This window comes from Catharus ustulatus, chromosome 8, assembly GCF_009819885.2.
Source record: "Catharus ustulatus isolate bCatUst1 chromosome 8, bCatUst1.pri.v2, whole genome shotgun sequence".
NCBI lineage: Eukaryota > Metazoa > Chordata > Aves > Passeriformes > Turdidae > Catharus > Catharus ustulatus.
The window spans coordinates 18,503,917-18,521,999 of NC_046228.1; the positions used below are offsets into that span (position 1 = coordinate 18,503,917).

The following is an 18,083-nucleotide window of genomic DNA, read 5'->3' on the forward strand; positions in this document are numbered from 1 at the left end:
AATAACCCGAGTTATTTGATTAGTGTCCATGTAATCTGAATATGGGCTTGTATCAGGAAAAGAAACGTCAAGCCTTTAATGCTTTTGAAAGGATAGATTTTCGCTGCAATTAAAGAGTAATCTTATACCAATAGTGAGAGAGAACCACTCTTGCTGTGTTCTGTGATACAGGGATTACAGAGGATGTACTCAAGAGTTTTTCTTTATAAAATTCAACTCGTGCCGAACAAACAACATTGTTGAGGGCAGCGGGGGTTTGGTAGCTGCCCAGCCGCCCTGGAAGCTCCGCATCCTACCGCCCGCCCAGGAACGGCTGTGCTGGTGGCATCTCCTAATCGGCCGATTTGGGATGAAGGTGTTAGGAAAGTGGGATGGACAATTCCCACTTCATATCGCAAGAGTTTATATTTTTTTGTTTTACGCAAATAGCGACAGAAGGTGTAAGAAGGGACAATTAGACGTGATCACCTGCCTTACAGAGCACCGTGAGAGGGTGCGCTGAGGTAACCTGTGCCGCAGGGAGGGTGAGATCCGCACCTTAGCTCAGCTCTCCTGGTGCTCGGTGTGATTTTCCTTCGAGCAAGACCCGATCAAATGAATCCGGGCGCTGGGACCAACCCTGCCCGCCCAGCTTGCCCGCTCCCTCCTGACCCCACACAAACCTCGCACGGGCTGGGGACCTGACAGGGGTGTGAAAGCCACAGGAGGGGCTCAGGCCGATGGGAAAATCTGTTTTGTTTAAAGCAGAGGGCTCTGGCTCTGCAGAGGCGGCCCGCAAGTCCCCGCCGCGCCCGGCGCTCCTCGCAGGGGCTGGAGGAGCAGGGAAGGGGCGCTAGCAAAGACTCAGCCCCACATTCCCCAGGGTATTTCTGCCCAGCACTGACCATTGCAGAACTCAGCCGTGCTCTTGTTTTTGCATACGCCCAAAAGCGTATCCTTAAAGCATGCCCCCTGTCCGGGCCCTTTGGAGGAGGCATATGTGCTCATCTCTCTTTGCAGAGGTTATGTTAGACCTCAGAGAAAGGCAGTGCACATTATCGAAAAACAGTGATTTTTTTTTTTTTCTCGGCAGCGCCTTACTTTGCTTTGGAGACTCCCTTGAAGCCTGCCGCGTTATTTTACGACACAATCTGATATTCACGAGACACCGAGGGAATCTGACGCTATCAGCATATTTATTTCGTTTTGAAAGGCGGTGTGTGCGGGGAAGGACGGCTGCCTCGGGCAGGGGGTGGCGAGGGCTCCCGGGGACCACTCGGGCTGCGGACACTAGTGGGCAGCGGTGAGGCCGAAGCCCGGCAGCGCGGGATGAAACGGGGTATTCCTGCAGCTCAGCAGCCGCTTGCTCATTTTTTGTGAATGTCGCCAGGAAGGATGTGGGTTTTTTCTATTTCTCCATGATCTAAGTAATCGCTGGGTCTCAACTGGCCAGTGCTCAAAAAACCATTCAAGTGGTGAGCTCAAGCAGTGCATTCAGCTTTTTGCTGTGCATAGTTAAACCAGGCAAGCGGCTGAAAACCGGTAGACCCTCTAATCTTTCCTTGATAAGTCCCCGACCGCCGCCGCGGTTGGATGTGTCTGAACTCGGTCCAGCACAGAAACAGGCAACTTGAAATGCTTTCCCCGAAGAAATGGAGATGCTTTCCCCGAAGGGCAAACTCTGTTTCAGACTCGCGGGCGGCAGCCCACACCGCACAAAGCACGCCAAGGCTGCTGGAGGGCCCGCGGGTCCGACGGGGAAGGGGCTCTGTGCGGCGGGGCAGGCGCGCCGCATCCACGCGTGTTCCCGTCGGGTGCGCAGGGAAAGGGCGCATCCATCCCACCATTCCCCCACCGAGCCGCACACCCAGGGCCGAGTGGGCTCAGGGCAGAGCTGCCGTGTGCGGTGGGGGAACAGCACACACGTCCCGCAAGGCAGCGGGCCGAGCCCGCCCGGGTGCGCCGTGCCCCGCGCGGTACCACATTTGCCGCGGGCAGGAGGTGTCACTTTTTGCTGCTAGCAAGTAGAAGCGGCTCTCGGCTGGAGCGTTACGGCTCGGCTTCCCGGGCGAAGTGGCCCCGGCGAAGCGCTGGGTATTCGGGGCGCTGTGCTCGGTGGGACAGCGCGCCGGCATCCCACAGGAGATGGATGGATGGATGGATGGATGGATGGATGGATGGATGGATGGATGGATGGATGGATGGATGGATGGATGGTTTCCCTCCTCCTTGACTCGCGATGGGAGCCTCGCCCCGAGAGAGAAATGTCTAGCCCCAACTCTGTCATGCAACGTGACTCTGCTAGGATCCCTCCCCGTGGCTCTTTTCATTAATTAGGGGCTGCAGAATGTGTGGGGGAGGGGGAAGAGGCTGGAAGCCGCTAATTATTCAAACTTTGGAGACAGCATCCAGATGAGCTGTACAATCTCTTTAGGGCAGCGCTTTGTAACCTGTGTGTATCATGCTACTGTGCAAAGCCTCCACTAAGAGATTTCATTTCATCATTACTCATCGCCTGCAGGATGTGTTCAGACCCCAGTGTGAGTAAAACAAGATTTCCACGAAGAGAAACAATTTGCTGCGGCACGAGAGGGCTGTGAAAACCTGCCCTTACCCCCGCCCCCAAGCAATAATCTTTTTAATTGCACTGAGCTACAAACAGATTTTTCTTAAGTGCCTCCTCGCGTTGTGCCCCCACCTCTGCTTTGTTGTCACGGGTTTTTGCCATGACGCCCATATCCTACAGCAACTTCTTTCTGCCTTGAGCTCTAACCGCTTCTGGGCTCCAGCCGCTCCCGAGCCTGCGGGAGAGAGACTTAGCAGGACGCGCAGCGATGCTCCGGAACGCAGCTGGGCTGTCCCAGACCCCGCTGGCTTCCCTGCCCGCCGGCGGCGGATTCCCGTGCCCCGCTCCCGCTGTCCTGCCCCGAGGGCAGTCCGAGAGGGAAGGAGGGAGGAACGCCCGCCCCGTGCCCCGGCGGCGCCGGGCAGTGGTCCCTAACCTCGGTCCCTCGCTAGCAGCAGCCTTTGCCATCTCGGTATCCCGGAACAGGAAAGTCCCAGTTCAGCTTGCCCCCCATAAGATCCTGTCTCCCTCCTCCCGCTCCCCTCCCTCTGCCCCTTCCTGCCTTTGGCCCGTGCGAGAGGAGCCTCTTCTCTCCTTGCGGGACGGGGCTGAGGCGCTCGGGGCACCGCCGAGGCGGCAGGGAATGGGGACTGGGCTCTGGGGACCATCCGCCTGGGCTCAGACCCCTGCCCGGAGCCAGCGGTCCGGCGCCCCGCGAGCAGGGCTGCCTTGAGCTCTCGGCGTTGAGCTGAGATCCCGAAGTTAGTGACTTTTTTTTTTTTTTGTCTTGTTTTGTTTTGATTTGTTGTTTGGCCTTTTTTTTTTTTTTCCCCTCTGCTCTCGGTGCTTCCGAAGTGCCTGTAAAATTTGCAGAGAGAGAGAGAGACTGGGGGAGGAGGAAGAATTACGGAGAGGGAAAAGATGGCGAGTTGCTGGAGCAGTGTGGAGAAAGCGGCATTTTTGTGCTGCCTTTTGCTGGCAATGGGGAGCCTAATCTGCTGCGCCCGGCCGGAGGAGGAGGAAGAGCAAGAAGAGCAGCGCTCCTGTCACGGTGCCTTTGATCTGTACTTCGTCCTGGATAAGTAAGTGACAGCCGCATTTAAAAACGTTTATTCACCCTTCAGTGACTCCTTGCAGCAGCAGGGATGTTCTTTCTTTCTTTCTTTCTTCCCCCGTCTTCCCAGAACACTTCTTCTGATACCAGATGTGACGTGCAGGGCTCATTCCTTATTTTTGCTCCCCAAAACTTGCACATTTCCCAAGTGGAGCATTTAGGGGAGCAGTGTCCTTTATGCTGAGTTAGTTGTGCATGCAAACCTGGGGAATTGGGTTGCTTTCAGGTTGTAGCATGTGGGGTGTGGGTTGTGAGTGCTGGATTTGAGGGGATGTTGGCCAGTGCCCCCATCATTCCTGGAGTTTTGTGTCGTGACTTGGGCTGTGTGCAAAGATGTCACTCGTGGGACTTAGCAGCGCTAGGACCATGCAGACCTACCCAGAGTTAAGACCATACTGCTTTTATGGAATGGTTGTGTTTTTACGAGTTTGCTTAATAAGAACAAGGTTTTATAAAACTTATTTTTGCTCAGCTTCTTTGGAGTTGTCTAAACCTGTGTTTGAGTTACATCTATTAAAATAGATTGTAAAATGCTTCCCTTTAATACAATGTCAGCTGAATTTAGGTATGGCAGGGGGGATATTATTAAGCTCTCATGTGTAGGCATGTTTTAGCAAGCACTAGCAAAGCAAATGGTAAACTGGTGCACCCACAGGAGTTTTTCAGAAGGTACAAATTTCCTTTTTCTGGTGTATTGCTCTGTCTTGACAGAGGGTTAAAGCCAAGGGAATAAATCAAGGGGTAAATTGTTAGTGTCCTATGGTGTGATGGCTGTGTTATCAAATACATCCTGGGTTACCTGTGTATTATGAAATATGGAAGAGTTTGTGATTCTTGCCCTGAGGCCAGGTATAAATTCCGCATTGTTCTGTTTCCCATTTGGGAGAACGGATCAATCCATAAGGCCCTCTGTACAACCTGCAAGAGGCAAAAAAATCACTGTCACTCAAGATGTATATTTCATTAAATAGTGATTCTGTTTTTAGAGCAAAAGAAGCTGTAGATCAAAGGCATTCTGCCTTTCTAAAAGATATACTAATCCACCATGTGGTCATTGTTTGTTTTTCTTTTGTTTAGAATTGTTCCTGAAGTACGTAACTTGTGTCTGGAAAGGGCTCTGTGGGGGGCTAGCGTAAATTCTCAAATTCATTCCTGCCAGGCTTCCTAGAAGTGACTGGCACTGTCGTTATGCCCAGTTCCCATACTGAATTCCCTATAACAATGGATGTTGCTGATAGCAGTATGGCTTCTCTGTCTTCCATAGTACAATTCCTTGTAACAGTGACACTGAGTATCCCTAGCAATCTCCACACTGTGCCCTAAGCTACTTTTCATCTATATTTCAGAAAGCCCTTTATTGGCTGTGCTGTAGCCATTCATATTGTATTCAGGGAGATAAAAGCAGAGAAGAGAGCAATTTGCACCAAGATCATGATCTTCAAACAGTAGGAAGTTGATTATCTAAGCAAGTTCCTCTGTAGTACTCTGGACCTGAAACAATGTATGTTCTTTTAGCAAGCCACAGATCTTTCATTTTGTTTCAGTTGCTGTCCATTCACTACAGTGGTCCACTGGAAACTGGATATGATCATGGTTAAAGCAAAAAGTCATGCATTGGGGTTCCAGTGGGAAAATTCTCTTTAGCTTCAATTGCAAACAGAGTCTTTATGTGATTTGAGAGTTATACCAGAGTTCCCCTTTGGTAAAAAGTTGTGTTAAGTGTTATTTGGGCCCCTGAGTGGTTTTAGAATCTATCCCTGCTCCTACTAAGCCTGTAACAATGCAGTGGCAAAGCTGCTTTTGGTCTCAATGAGATTGCATTACAATCCATATGGGCAATATTAGAGTGCCAAATCTTGAGAGCCATAGGTCCCATGCTGGTTGAGGGTCTATTTATCCCAGCTGTATTCTGTGACATCTGTCACAAAACAAGGAGCTTTATGGAGACAGGGAGGACTGGTTCAGTGGATAGACCCTGGGTATTGGGACAGTTCATGAGGAAGGAACCAGAAAACATTGACAATTCATTCAAGTGTTGAGGACAGTCAAGGTATTTCAGGTAGGGAGAAGACAGGAAGCCAATCAAACGCATCTGGTAAATCTGCAAATGCAGTGAACAATGGTTTTTTTAGTATTGGATCCATGCTGACATGTACCTGTGAAGAATTCTGTCTCTAATTTCAAGTGGGAGAGACCTCAGGAAAACCCAGCCATATGCACCACAAAGTATACCCCTATGGCTTGGGGATTGCCTCTCTTTGTTGGTGTCCTGCCAGTCTGGAGTTAGATGCATTCAGTCTTTGTTAGCTGTCTAACACTGGCATTGAAGTATTGGTTGTGTGAAAACACCAGGCTTTAATCCTGTGACCCTGTACTGAGCTGAATGACAGCTCCTGTCTCTAAAGTCAGCCTGGCTGAACCACAATGACTTTAAGTCTACTTTGCTTTGCTTCCCAATAGAAAGATGCAATCACACATCAGTAGGAGGCAATCTGGAAGAAGACAACGGACCTTTCGCCTTATGCAGTGTGTGTTACTGCAATGACTTTATTGGGGCATGATTTTTCCTTTTCATTCTGCCAGGCAAAGTCTGTGCAGATTTAATCCTGCAGGGCAACAACCATCAGATGGAAAAGATCATCTTCTGGTGAAGTTATTGGTATAATATATGTGCTACCAATTAGAAGAAAAAAAAAGAAACTTGCTGTTTCCTTACAGTTTTTTTCTGCCTGAAGATTTCAGTCCTTCATATTAACTCCATAGGATAAGCAAGATCAGAGCAGTGCCACTAAACCTTAGCTGCCCCAAAAAGTGGCATAATGAAAGGGAAAAACAGCATGTGTGAGAGGGACACCAGCCGTCATCCTCCTTAGGATTGGCTGACCATGCCAGAGCTACATTAGGACTTCCTTGTCTCTGGGGAGGCTTAAATGAGGAAATCTCTTGGAGCTGGGAGGACAGGACATTTGCTGCCTGCAGAGGCGGCTGCCTGGAGTCTGCAGTCTTGCTCTGTCTCTGTCTTGTGCTTTATGAGTTGTGCAGGCCTGAGCTTGTTTAGAGGCATAGTGGAAAACTTTAAAGTATCATAATGAAGAGGCAAAAATTCTTCTGTTTGCATCTAAGTCACTCTCTGCATGAGGTAAGGCAGTATAACTTGCAACTGGCACACCCATCTCTCCCATGGCATGTAGGAAGATCAAGTCATTTGTGATAGTGAAGTTCTCATTTTTACCTTTAAGTAACATAAAAAGCTCTTAAGCTTTTAAGCCAGACATGATGGATTGTTGAACAATTGTCAGTTGCTTTGGTTGCTTCATTTGCTTAGGTTGTCCCAGTGCACAGAGGACTCGTTTCTGTCCTATCCCAAACTGTGGAGGACAGCCCCTGTTCAGGATTTGATTGCTTGACCATCAGGTCTTGTAGTGACATACTTGTGCTTGAGAATGTAAATAATTCCCTTTCATCCTGCCTTGCTGTTAACATCCAGCTGTTGTTTGTAATCATACTGAATTGCATTTGAAGAGAAGAAAGGATGACTGACCTCTAATGTTTCCTAATTATAACAGTGCCTGGTAGCATCATTGTGATTGTTTATTAGTGCAACAAATAGAAACCCCTTTAAAGTAAGGACTTATACTTAGCATAAATATCTGCTCCTGGCAATGTTTCACATGACAGGTCTGAGCTGCAGAGATATCTGTGTTGTAATTTACCAAACATGAAACGATTTCTTGATTATTTTTGACTGCCAGACAAAAGTGTCTTCTTATTTTTCCTATTTGGGATGTTTGCTAAAAGTTGTTTGGATATTGAGGAAAAATGAGCTGTACAGACTTGGGAAAATGCTTCTTTTTTCTACAGGACAGATCACAGAAGCAGAAATATATTGATAAAGTCTTAGCTGGTTTTCTTGTATTATAACTGATACATTGGGGAGTTTGGCTTAACTATATTTTCTTCAGTCCTCATCTTCCCCTTGAACTTCTTGTACAGTCCCTCTTTGTCTCTTTGGGCCCGCAACAATATTGCCTTTCACATCAATTTTACTTTGTCTCCTGTGCTCCCAGGAGCATCAGTGTCACCAGCATCTTTGGTAAAGACATCAGTACAACGTGCCCAGTCTCTCGCTTGTAATCCATTTTGCAGCTGCCTCTCTTTCAATTTGGTAAGCCTTCCTCCAGAGGTGAATGTCACTGGTGGGAAAGAGCACAACCTCTGATTAGGTGGGAATTAGCTACCCTGTCCAATATCCTTCCTGATTTTGTTTTTTAGGTATGTGTAGACCTTCTCAATTGCCATTGAAAAGGCAGTGGGTGTGGGAAATGTCAAGAGGGAAACAGGTTGATCCTTCCTGGTTTGCCAAAAGCTTTCAGAACAAAAGCATTTCAGAAGCTGCTATTTAAGATCACCTTCTACAATTTCAAGACTACTAGAGGGAATTGCTGATCTCCATGTATGATTTTTTTTCACAATATGCTATATTTTAAGCAACCAAAGAGCATTTGGTAAACACATTATTTGCCCCCCCCCCCTCCCCCCCATTATTTCCTTGCCAATGAATTGAATGAATTTAGCACTCATGAATTACAAGTGCTAGTGAGAGCAAATATTTTTTGCCTTAGGGTCTCACTGCAGCCCTTTGCTTCTTTTCCTGCCTCATGTAGTCCCAGCCTAAGATCATTAGCACGGAGCTTGACCTGTGGGAACTTCTGCAGCTTCCCTCTCCAGGCTCAGTCCACTGCCATTCTGTGCTGGTTTTGCACAGTATGTGGGGAGGGGACGCATGGCTAAACAACATTGTTGTGGTTGGAAAATCAGACTGCTGGCAAAAATAGGTGTCTGAACACATGTTCTATCACCTACCTTAACTACATTTGAAAAGTTGATTTTGTCTGACTTTTAAACCACTGCTGAACTCTGTTGCTCTAAGGAAGAATATCTGTCTACTGCAGCCAGACTTCAGTTCATTGTAAGATGTAGAACCTGATGCAGGTCAGCTGAGAGGACTTGCTGTCTGAACAGAAGTATCAACTTTGTTTTTTGTGTGTGTATTTAAAAATGGTTGTCTGTCTTCCTTCTTTGCTGGAAGTTGTAAGCAATTTTGCCTGAAAGAAAAATTTTTTCTTGTTTTCAAAATATTATCTGTTGGTATGTTGCCTTTTCATCTTTCTTTGTTGTGGTTATATTGCAGCCAGTGCTATGATTTGCTTACAACCAGGTATAATTGCTTGGAATGCTCCACAGCAAATTTTTATTCTGTTTCAGACACACCTATGTGATTTGGACCGGGTTTTATTTATTTGCATTTTGTCTCATATTTTTCTGCCAGCTTTGGCTTCTTTCAGGGAAAAAAAAGAAATATTCAGGAAAATCAATTCTCCTTCCTTCAGTCCAAGAAAAAAATCTTTATGAAACACAAGGCAAAGCTAATGGGTAATGATTATTTGACATAAAACATGTACAGTTAACGGGAAGAAAAAGCCATGGCAGCTTGTCATTTGCAGTCTATTTATGCATGTAACTAAATCTGATTTATTTGGGGCTTGAGCCAAGGAAGTAAACCGTAACATTCCCACTGACCTAGGATTCTTATTTGTGTGTTCAGTGATTGAGAATTTCATTACTTTTGTCTGGGCTTGCAGGCCAAATTCAGTATTGTAAACTGTGAATTTGTATGAGGTGTAGTAGGACCGACTCTTCTAATCTCAAGTGCAGAAATTAATTTACTCCCGTGAGCTATTAACAGCTCAAGAGTTGTATATCCCTGCTCCTATCTTTTGCACGTTGCTAAGAGTGTTGCAGCATGGCTGGGATTGTGTGCCCTTCTTTGCTCCCTGTGTTCTGTTGAAGACTACCAGGATGCTCAGAATGGGTCTTCTTGCCCTGATGCTGCTCAGAGCATCCCTGCAGCTTTACAGGGAGGTCTGAAGTGGTTGAATGCAATGTGAGCATGGCTTCTGAATTTTATTTTGTGCCCTGTTGTTGGTTAGGAACTTAGCAAGGACTACAGTATGACACCAGGTGGACAGGATTTGTGAATGAGATGGATGACTGTAGGATGAAAGAGCAGTGTTTTCTTTGAGGCATGATTTCACAGAAATCTGTAATGTTGCTGCAGATTTTATCCATAGGACAAAAACTAGCTATGAAATTAATGGGTTTGGTCATGAAACCTTTTGTATGCAAGTACTTTGGGTCATGTACTCGGATACTGGCCTAGGATTAACACCCATTTTGCAGCCACTTCTCTGCATCTTCCCTTCCCCATTCCAGCCCTTGTCTTGTCCATTAATGTTACAAGTACTCTGAAGCAAGGACTGTCTCAGAATGGCTGTCTCTGCCTGTGTTTCTAATTGCCTCTGGAGCAGATGACAGAAACTAGTCCTTCCTTGCCTGGATGAATCACCCAGTCAGGGTCCGTTCCATGCTTGCAAGATGCATTGTTTGGGAGAGGAGGATTCTTGTCACTTTGAATGCTCTGGTGGCTCAGAAGGGAGCAGAGGGGTGGATGAACACTCGAGCATGCATGTCTGAAACCACAACAAGCTCAGTGCCCCAGGGTTTGCTTTTATTGCAGAGCCATTATTAGCCATGTGCAAGAATTCTGTTGTCTACAATGTGGCTGTGACCACAAAGAGCCCTCCAAATAACAACAGTGCCACGTTTGTGAGCAATGGACAATGTACAGGGCCACCATTAACCCAAGAGGGTAGAGATTTACAGAGACCTACAAAGTTAGTAAGTTTTGTACTCCCCTGATACCATATTCAGACTAAACCCAGCACCAGTAATAATGTTTCTTTTACTTGCTTCAGGATTGCTGCCTTCAGCTAATCTGTAATGGAGGCAAATGGGCATGGGGTGTGTGTGTGTGTGTGTGTGTGTGGAGCAGGACAAGGGGCAGCTCTGTGCTTTCAAGGGGTTTCACTCTCTCAGCAGGGATGAAAGGCTCTAGTCCTGCTGCCTTCTTTGTGTACATATGGTAATAAAAATATTTTCTGTTTGGGTAGTGTTGGGGTTTTGACTTTCACTGCAAGGCTAGGTGATTGCTGTATATTGCACTGGGTTGATCCATATGGGCTCCTGACAGGGAATTCAGCAGTAGCTGTGGAACACATGTGCTCTAGGACAGACACAACTGGTTCTCCTGCTGTTTGCCTGCTGAAGTGACTGGGCTGAGAGTGGCACCCCTTATGCCGGGACTGTGCTGCTTCATTTCTCCAGGCTCCAGCTTCCAGTGTTACTGGGAGCATCTTAGGAAGGAAGACAAAGTTTCCAACCTTTCTTTTTCTTTGCCTTCAGAAATATTGGTGAAATAATTCAGATTGTATAGGCACAACTCTAACACACTCAGAGTTTTTATGCTGACGCAGAGGTCTGCTAAACCAGAAGGAATCACTCCAAAGTTGGCAGGAGTGGAATCAAGCCTTGGAATCACATCACTTCCTTCCACCCCCAGAAATACTCACTGACCTCCTCTTTTCCCCTCCCACCAAGCAGTAGCAATGTAAAATTAAGGAAAACAGCAGCAGCAGGAGCTGCAGCAGCAGCTGCTCCTCCAAGCCCAGTCCTGATGTGGCTGGGAGGACATTCTTTCCTGTGTTGTGGTTTGCTGACTTTTCTCTTTGTCTTGTGTGTAATGGGAACAGAGCTCATGGAGCAGGGAGCATGCTCAAGGCAAATGCCTTCTGTGGTGTTTTTTTAAACTTCATTTGGGCTGAATTGTGGCCCCAGTTGCATAGGTATAAACCTGGGGAAATTTTGCTGCTTCTCTGGTCCCAGTCCTGATTTTCTCCAGCAAAAGCAGCAGCAGAAACAGGCTCTGAGACGCCTTCTGGAACATTCCAGTTGCCCACAGCAGCTGTTTATTGCTGTGTACTTTCCTTCACCGTGAGAATTATGTCACCTCTGAGGGCTGAAGGCTCACCATCCTGCTTGACTCCAAAAGGTACCTAAGCTACTTGTAAGCTATGGGTCACTATTCGCTTTGCAGAGAGCATTAGGCTGGCTGGGCTTCTTCAGCAGGGAAATTGCAGGGAGGAAGGCCAGGGCTGGCAGTGCTGGTGGGAGCCTTTGATTGATGTGAGAGGCCTGATAGCTGGTGGTGAAAGCAGGGAATTTCAGAGGTGTGAGCCTGCAAGATGGATCTGGCTGCAACACAGGCTTTCTTTTATTGCAGACAGCCACAGTGCTGTCGTGGTAGACCTGCTGGTACAAACCTCCACAACAGCATACACAAGATTCCCTGTCTGTGTCACTTCCCCACAATTTCTCCCAGGTGCTGATAAGTATGTGTCACATCCCAGTGCTGGTCTTTGATGTGCTTCATTTATTCTCCTGGTCTGATCCAGCCACAAAGAGCAGAAAGTTACTTTATGCTGATAGTAACAGTGATTCTGCAGTGTGGAGGATAAGATTCCAATGGCAGTGAAATGGCTCAGGATTTTCAATAGTATGGGGCAGTTATATTTGTCAGTGGTGGAATTCATATTTGACAACATTTGACAAATTAGTATGCAATTTAGCAAACATTTTGTTGTCATAATTTTTTGTTTAATCTGTTGCTAGTGGTATGAGGTCAGACCTCTGGGGCAACAAACAAAACTATCAGGCCAAACCCATGAAACCTCCAAAGTGTGTATACATACATATATATATATATATATGATATATATACACACACACATACATACATGAAATGGCAAAAGTCCTTTACAAATAGCTTCACAAACAGGGATATTTAGACGGAATCTTGAGAGAGAGGGAGGCGAAATCAGGTTCTTCTATAAGCCAGTCCCATAGGTGTTCATGAGGGATTTGACATGTCTGGCATTGCTGGCATTTTGGTGCCATTTGCAGTGGGAGATGACACCTAGACTTGGAGGAGTGTGATGTGGGAAAAGTGATTAAATGCTGACCACTTCACTGGTGCTCTCTCTATGGAGTTTTAACATTTTCTTGCTAGCATTTTTTTCTGGCCTTGACTTTTCCCTGCTGATAGACTGGGACACTTCTGACACTTCCCAGCTTGTAAGCAACATGTGGGTGCAGAAGTCCTCTCAGGGGTGAAGGACACCCACTGCTGTGCTGAAGTAACTCTGCTCTGCAGGGCTGTAGCTCTGGGAAGTAGAGCTGGGCACCCTGAGAGCACAGAAAGCTTCCTGCGAGAAATAATCCATGCCACAGACCTCCCTGGCTTTTCAGGGATGGGCACCTCTTGATTTATCACAGTCAATTCTCTTGTGGCTGTACCCTTTCCAAGGGAAAAAAAAAAAAAAAAAAAAGAGCAAGGAGAAAAAGGAAGTAATTCTGACAGTCCTAAGAAGGTACTGGAAATGTTGGTTTGTTGCAGTTCTAAAGAAATTTTGCTGCTACTTTTCTTCTGGATTGCATCAGTGCCTCTGCATCTGGCAGTAGAAATTTGATACTTCATGTAAAATAGGTCAGTCTTTTCCAAGTAAGAAACCATGGTTATCCTGTGAGGGGAATTGACTTCGTTGAAAATTTCAAGAATTGAATTTAAGTCAGATGGCATGCTCAGAATGAAATTGAAAGTGTCAGCTTCAAGGGGGGGAAAGAATTTTTAAGAAGTTTGGGAGCTGTAGATGCATCTTGGATAGATTCAAGGAAATCTTTGACTTCATTATGTTTAGAGATTTAGCCTGGGACTTTCATAAAAATCGTGGGAAACTGTAGGTGTTGATAGGGTTAATTTGGTGATAGTGCCAGCACCTTTCATTGGTGCAGTTCCCAAATGATAAACATGTTGTTTAATAGCACCTCTAAACTGGGGATTACAGAGGATCCAGAGCCCTGGTTTGAGAAGTCCCCAGTGCTTTGTTGCCTTCCCTTGCTGCCTGGAAATTTCTTCACTCTTTGACAACAAGTTTGTTCTGTGAATGAATCACCAGTTCTCCAGAGGAGCAGCATGAAAGCACAGGGTTACACAAGCCAATTTATTCTAGCTTATGTACTTCAGGAGACTCCTTTGGTCCTTGTCCCTTTATCTTTGCCCTTCTCCACTCCACCAGCGCTGCTGCAGGGCAGGCAGTGCCATCCTGCATTGCACACATGGGCTTCTGTCTCTGACATACAAGGTCATGAGTGACTGGCATAAGATCACTTGGAAAGCCCATAGTAGAACTGAATTGAAAAATGTAATTGTTTTCTCATGTTTACACAGAAAAATGCCTAGCAACATTAGAGGAATCCTACTGCTTTATAATAGTTGAATTTCAGAAGTTGGTGTTTTTTTTTTAGTTCTGCATCCAAGCCACTGTGATTTTGTGTATGTGCCATTGTTTCATTTATCTTTCTTTTTATCTGCCTAAGATACCTGATAGATGAGTTCAACAAGCAAGGAAAGCAAATGGGTCATTCTTTCATAAATGCTACAGTCCTAGGGAGGGCTTTTAAAACCATTGACTTTCATGCTTTGTAGCCTTTTTAATGTCTTGAAAGTGTATGGCATAGATCAGCATGGTAGAAATCTATAATTTACTGTAGAGTTGCTGTGTGCAAGGCTCTGTTTGAGTCCCATCAGACTGTGGGGGTCCCTGCTAAGACTTGGCAGAAAAAAGCCAGGGAGTGCCAGTAATGTAGTTTTATATAATGGAAGTGGCAGCATGGATGTGTAAGCCTTCTGCATGTAACTAAGTTGTCCAAGTTTTCACAAGAAATCCATAATAGAGTCAGGGCTTGATTGCCCAGAACATTAGTCCAGCAAATTAGGCAAGAGTGCTGCCTTTCCCATCAGAATGATTTCAAAAAGCTTTCTCTTTTGAAACAAAAAGTAATTCGTGGAAACATTCTCCCACGCATTCTGGGAGAACAGATCAGTCAAGACTCTGTGGTGCAAGCGCAGAGCTGTGCTCTAGGAAAGCAAATAGTTTGATAGCAGATAATTTAAGGAAGTCAAATAAAATTAATTAAACTAGAAGAATTTAATTTTTTAATGCTATAAAAGGAACAAAAGCAAATGGAAGGGTTACTGATTTTGTTTTAAACTGTGATAAAACATTTCAGACTGCTTGTCTTTTAGTCAGTGGGTTTTGTCATCATGGCTCTTATTGCAGCTTTCATCTATGTAATTTTTGTTCCTAATCACCTCTGGAGTAGGCCAGGCTTAAAATTCGAAGTGGAACAAGGAATTTCACAGCAAAGAAAGCTTAATGTAATCAGTTATGTTTTGTATGCAGATCTGGAAGTGTCAAAAATCATTGGACTGAGATTTACTCCTTCGTGGAAAGCCTAGCTGAGAAGTTCATAAGGTAAAGGTTTTTTTAAATGATACTTTAATTTCCTGTACATAATTTATTTTTTTGTTCAGTGCTTATTAGTAATGAATTTCTGCTGAAGTAATGAATGTGACATGGATCTGATTTTTCTTCTCTTTCAGTCCAATGTTGCGGATGTCTTTCATTGTTTTCTCTTCACGAGGCACTACAATCATGAAACTAACAGAGAACAGGCAAGTACCTCCCACAGCATTTTCAGAAATGCCCTCTATCCTCTCTCTCAAATGAGTGTCCCCACACCCAGAGTTTGCAGGTCTGTCTTGGTCCTTGGTGTGGCACCAACCAAAATCCTCTCCTCCATCCCCAACTGGAGGAGGGCTTAGAAGGCCTTTGGGTGTCCCATTTCAATTTTCTTTTCAGCTTTGTGAGAGGAAGGCAGCACTGGGCTGTCTGTTCTTTACTGTGCTATTTCAGGGAAAAACTGCATTTCCAGCTGAGGATCCAGGTACATACTTGCTATCCCCAGCTACCCAAATAAGAACAGTTTTTTGGAAGAGATCTCAGACCGTGAGCTGGTGAGCAAAGGAGTGTATGAGAGGTCCCCAGTGCCCTGGGAAGGGACTCAAAGCTCTGACCTTTACACCAGCAGCTGGAACAGGACCTCACCAGGCTGTGGAACCCCTCTCCTGGACTGCCTGAAAACAGCACCCATGCCAGGGGTGGTTTGCAAAACCAAGTGACAATCTTTGTAAGAAAAAAAAAGTGGAGCAAAATTTTGGTTACCAAATTCCCAACCAAATTGTTTATTTAAAAAGCAAATGAATGAAAATCCCCAAACCACCACTGAAAACAATCTCAAGAGAAAAAATCCCCAACCTCCAAAATGTTGTTTTTTAAATTTAGTTTTCATTACACATACAAATCCCTGTCACTGGGGTGTTTCTAGGTTTTTGTTTTTTTTCATTTCAGCTTAAAGCCTTTGCTTTTGCTGCTACTGCTGTCTTTGTGAGAGGGCCTCAATAGTATAGGGCACCCTATAAATGGAGCAGAAAGAACAACTACTCCCTCAACTTTGTACTGCAGGGACTGGTCCTAAGCCAGCTACCCTGCAGGGCTCTTGCATTTCTGCTGGCTCCCCTGAATTTTGTTTCAGGTCTTCATCATATATCTAGGTGGCAGAGTTCAAATTTGCTTACTTTTCCCTGGGTGAATTTGCTCTTTGCAAGGTGGAAAGTAGACAGGAATCCTCTGTCCATATGCTGAGCATGGTATTAGAGTGTTCCCTGTCCTAAAATCCTGTTCTCTGTATGCATCACTCTGTGCCTTTTCAGCTCATTTTATGCTTCAAAAGGGTAAAAATGTGTTTTTTGTGCTAAGGACATTGCCCAGTCCAAGCTCCTGATTTTTACCCTCATCGTATATAGCCTCCTGTATTCTCTGTAACTGTGGTTGTGTTACCTAAAATACCCAGTTGCAAAATGGTGTTTAGAAAGTTCTCACTCTTCTCCTAAAGAAAGGCTGCCCCATGGCATCTGGAGCTGATGTTTGAACTGCCTGTGTCTTATCGGTTGAATATTTGTGCCTGGTGTTCCATTAATATAAAGAAAACCCTTGTCAAGAATCAGGGTCTTTTGGTGATCAATTTTGGTGATCAATTAAATTATTAATGCCCCTGAACAATCCTCTTGGTTAATAGCTATTTGGGGAGTAGGAAGCTATGCAACAAGGATCATGACATGCAAGTGCTTCTATTTCCAGGAGTAATCTATGCCCCAGGAAGGTTAATGAGTCCCTGGTCTAGGATAGGAAATTCTCCTCATTCCCATCCTGTTCTCTTATCTTTTGGCTCTGCCTTTAAAATGGAAAAATCCTGATCCAGACTGTCCTGATGACTGATTCAATACAGAGTTTTAATTTGTCCCATTTTTGTGACAGGGTCACAAGCTTTTAAACTCTGTTTTGTTCTGCTGTTTGTTTAATATCTGGCACTGGCTTTAATTCAATCTTATCCTGACTGAGAATATACAAGAATGATGGAACAGGGATGGAATTGCATCTTTAAAATATGTTACGCTAATGCTGTACCCTATGTCTGGTTTTGTGCCCCCATGGGTGTTTGGCTGGTAAATTGTGGAATTTTTAAAAAATCTTGGTTCAAGCAGTGTTCCAGCTGATGTGTATGCACTCTGTGCAATTGATTGACAGGCTGCATAATCTAGCTGTGATATGGGAATATCTCAACAAAAGAAAAAATAACTTCTAATAAAATGTTCTCTTGGGATTTTTTTGTTTTGTTTATTTGTTTTTTGTTTTTTTTCAATCCAAAGGGAAGCCATAAGACGAGGGCTCAACATGCTTAAGGAGGAATTGCCTGGAGGAGACACGTTCATGCATGAAGGATTTAAGAGGGTACACATCACAGTACCTACTTTCTTTGTTTTACACGTAGAAACTTTGCTTACTTCCTGCTGGTATACTTCAGAGCTAACCATGTTCTACACTTCATTGCAGGCAAATGAGCAAATTTACCATGAAACCTATGGAGGTATGTGTTGTGTATTGTTCATGTTGTGTATCTGCATTGACAAGACAGGGGTTTTACTTCTTTTTATGACCTGCAGTAAACCCGCTGAAAGAAGTATTGGAGAAGGAGCGCTGTTATGCAATCCCACATTCCATTTTGACTACAACCCTACTTCTAAATGCATGATTCATGGTTTATTGAGATCAGAGAAGACCAGTATGATCCCAGATCTGACCACTGCAGAATGCAGACCAAACCATAGCAGCCAGAGCTGCCCGTCATGCACCAGGAGACAGGAATATGCACATTTTCCTGCTCCTTTCTGTCCTGGTGCACTCAGCCCTCTCTGCTTTGTGGTCCCACCTCCTTGTTCTCACTAGTGTAGTTGCAAATGAGAGTTTTGCTTCAGTGTGAATGATCTGTGTTCATATTCTGAGTTGCTAAAACATGCATTTTCACTAAATTTTGAGAGGAAAGTGTGTATGTTTTTTGTCTGTGCCAAAAGACCTAGTTAGTTAACAAGCCTTGCCTAGTTCGTACCCTGGTGTGAGGTTGTTCTCATTTGTGGGCTAATGGTCTCTTTGGAAGATGCAGAAACAGATTGGTGCCTTTGTATTAAAATAGACTGTGAGTGTAGGAGCAGCAGGCTCTGCACGTTGTTGC

General features: G+C 45.1%; 1 protein-coding gene across 1 annotated transcript in view; it reads left to right on the forward strand.

Moving 5' to 3' along the window:
* The first annotated feature begins 1,260 nt into the window (after nt 1-1,260).
* The window catches only part of ANTXRL (ANTXR like), a 57,569-nt gene continuing 40,746 nt past the window's right edge, over nt 1,261-18,083 (forward strand). Inside the window, exons 1-5 of the mRNA XM_033066298.2 lie at nt 1,261-3,627; nt 14,858-14,929; nt 15,058-15,129; nt 17,224-17,305; nt 17,408-17,441. Of these exons, the coding sequence (XP_032922189.1) occupies nt 3,467-3,627; nt 14,858-14,929; nt 15,058-15,129; nt 17,224-17,305; nt 17,408-17,441 (421 nt within the window). The 5' untranslated portion in view covers nt 1,261-3,466. The remainder of the gene's footprint in view (nt 3,628-14,857; nt 14,930-15,057; nt 15,130-17,223; nt 17,306-17,407; nt 17,442-18,083) is intronic.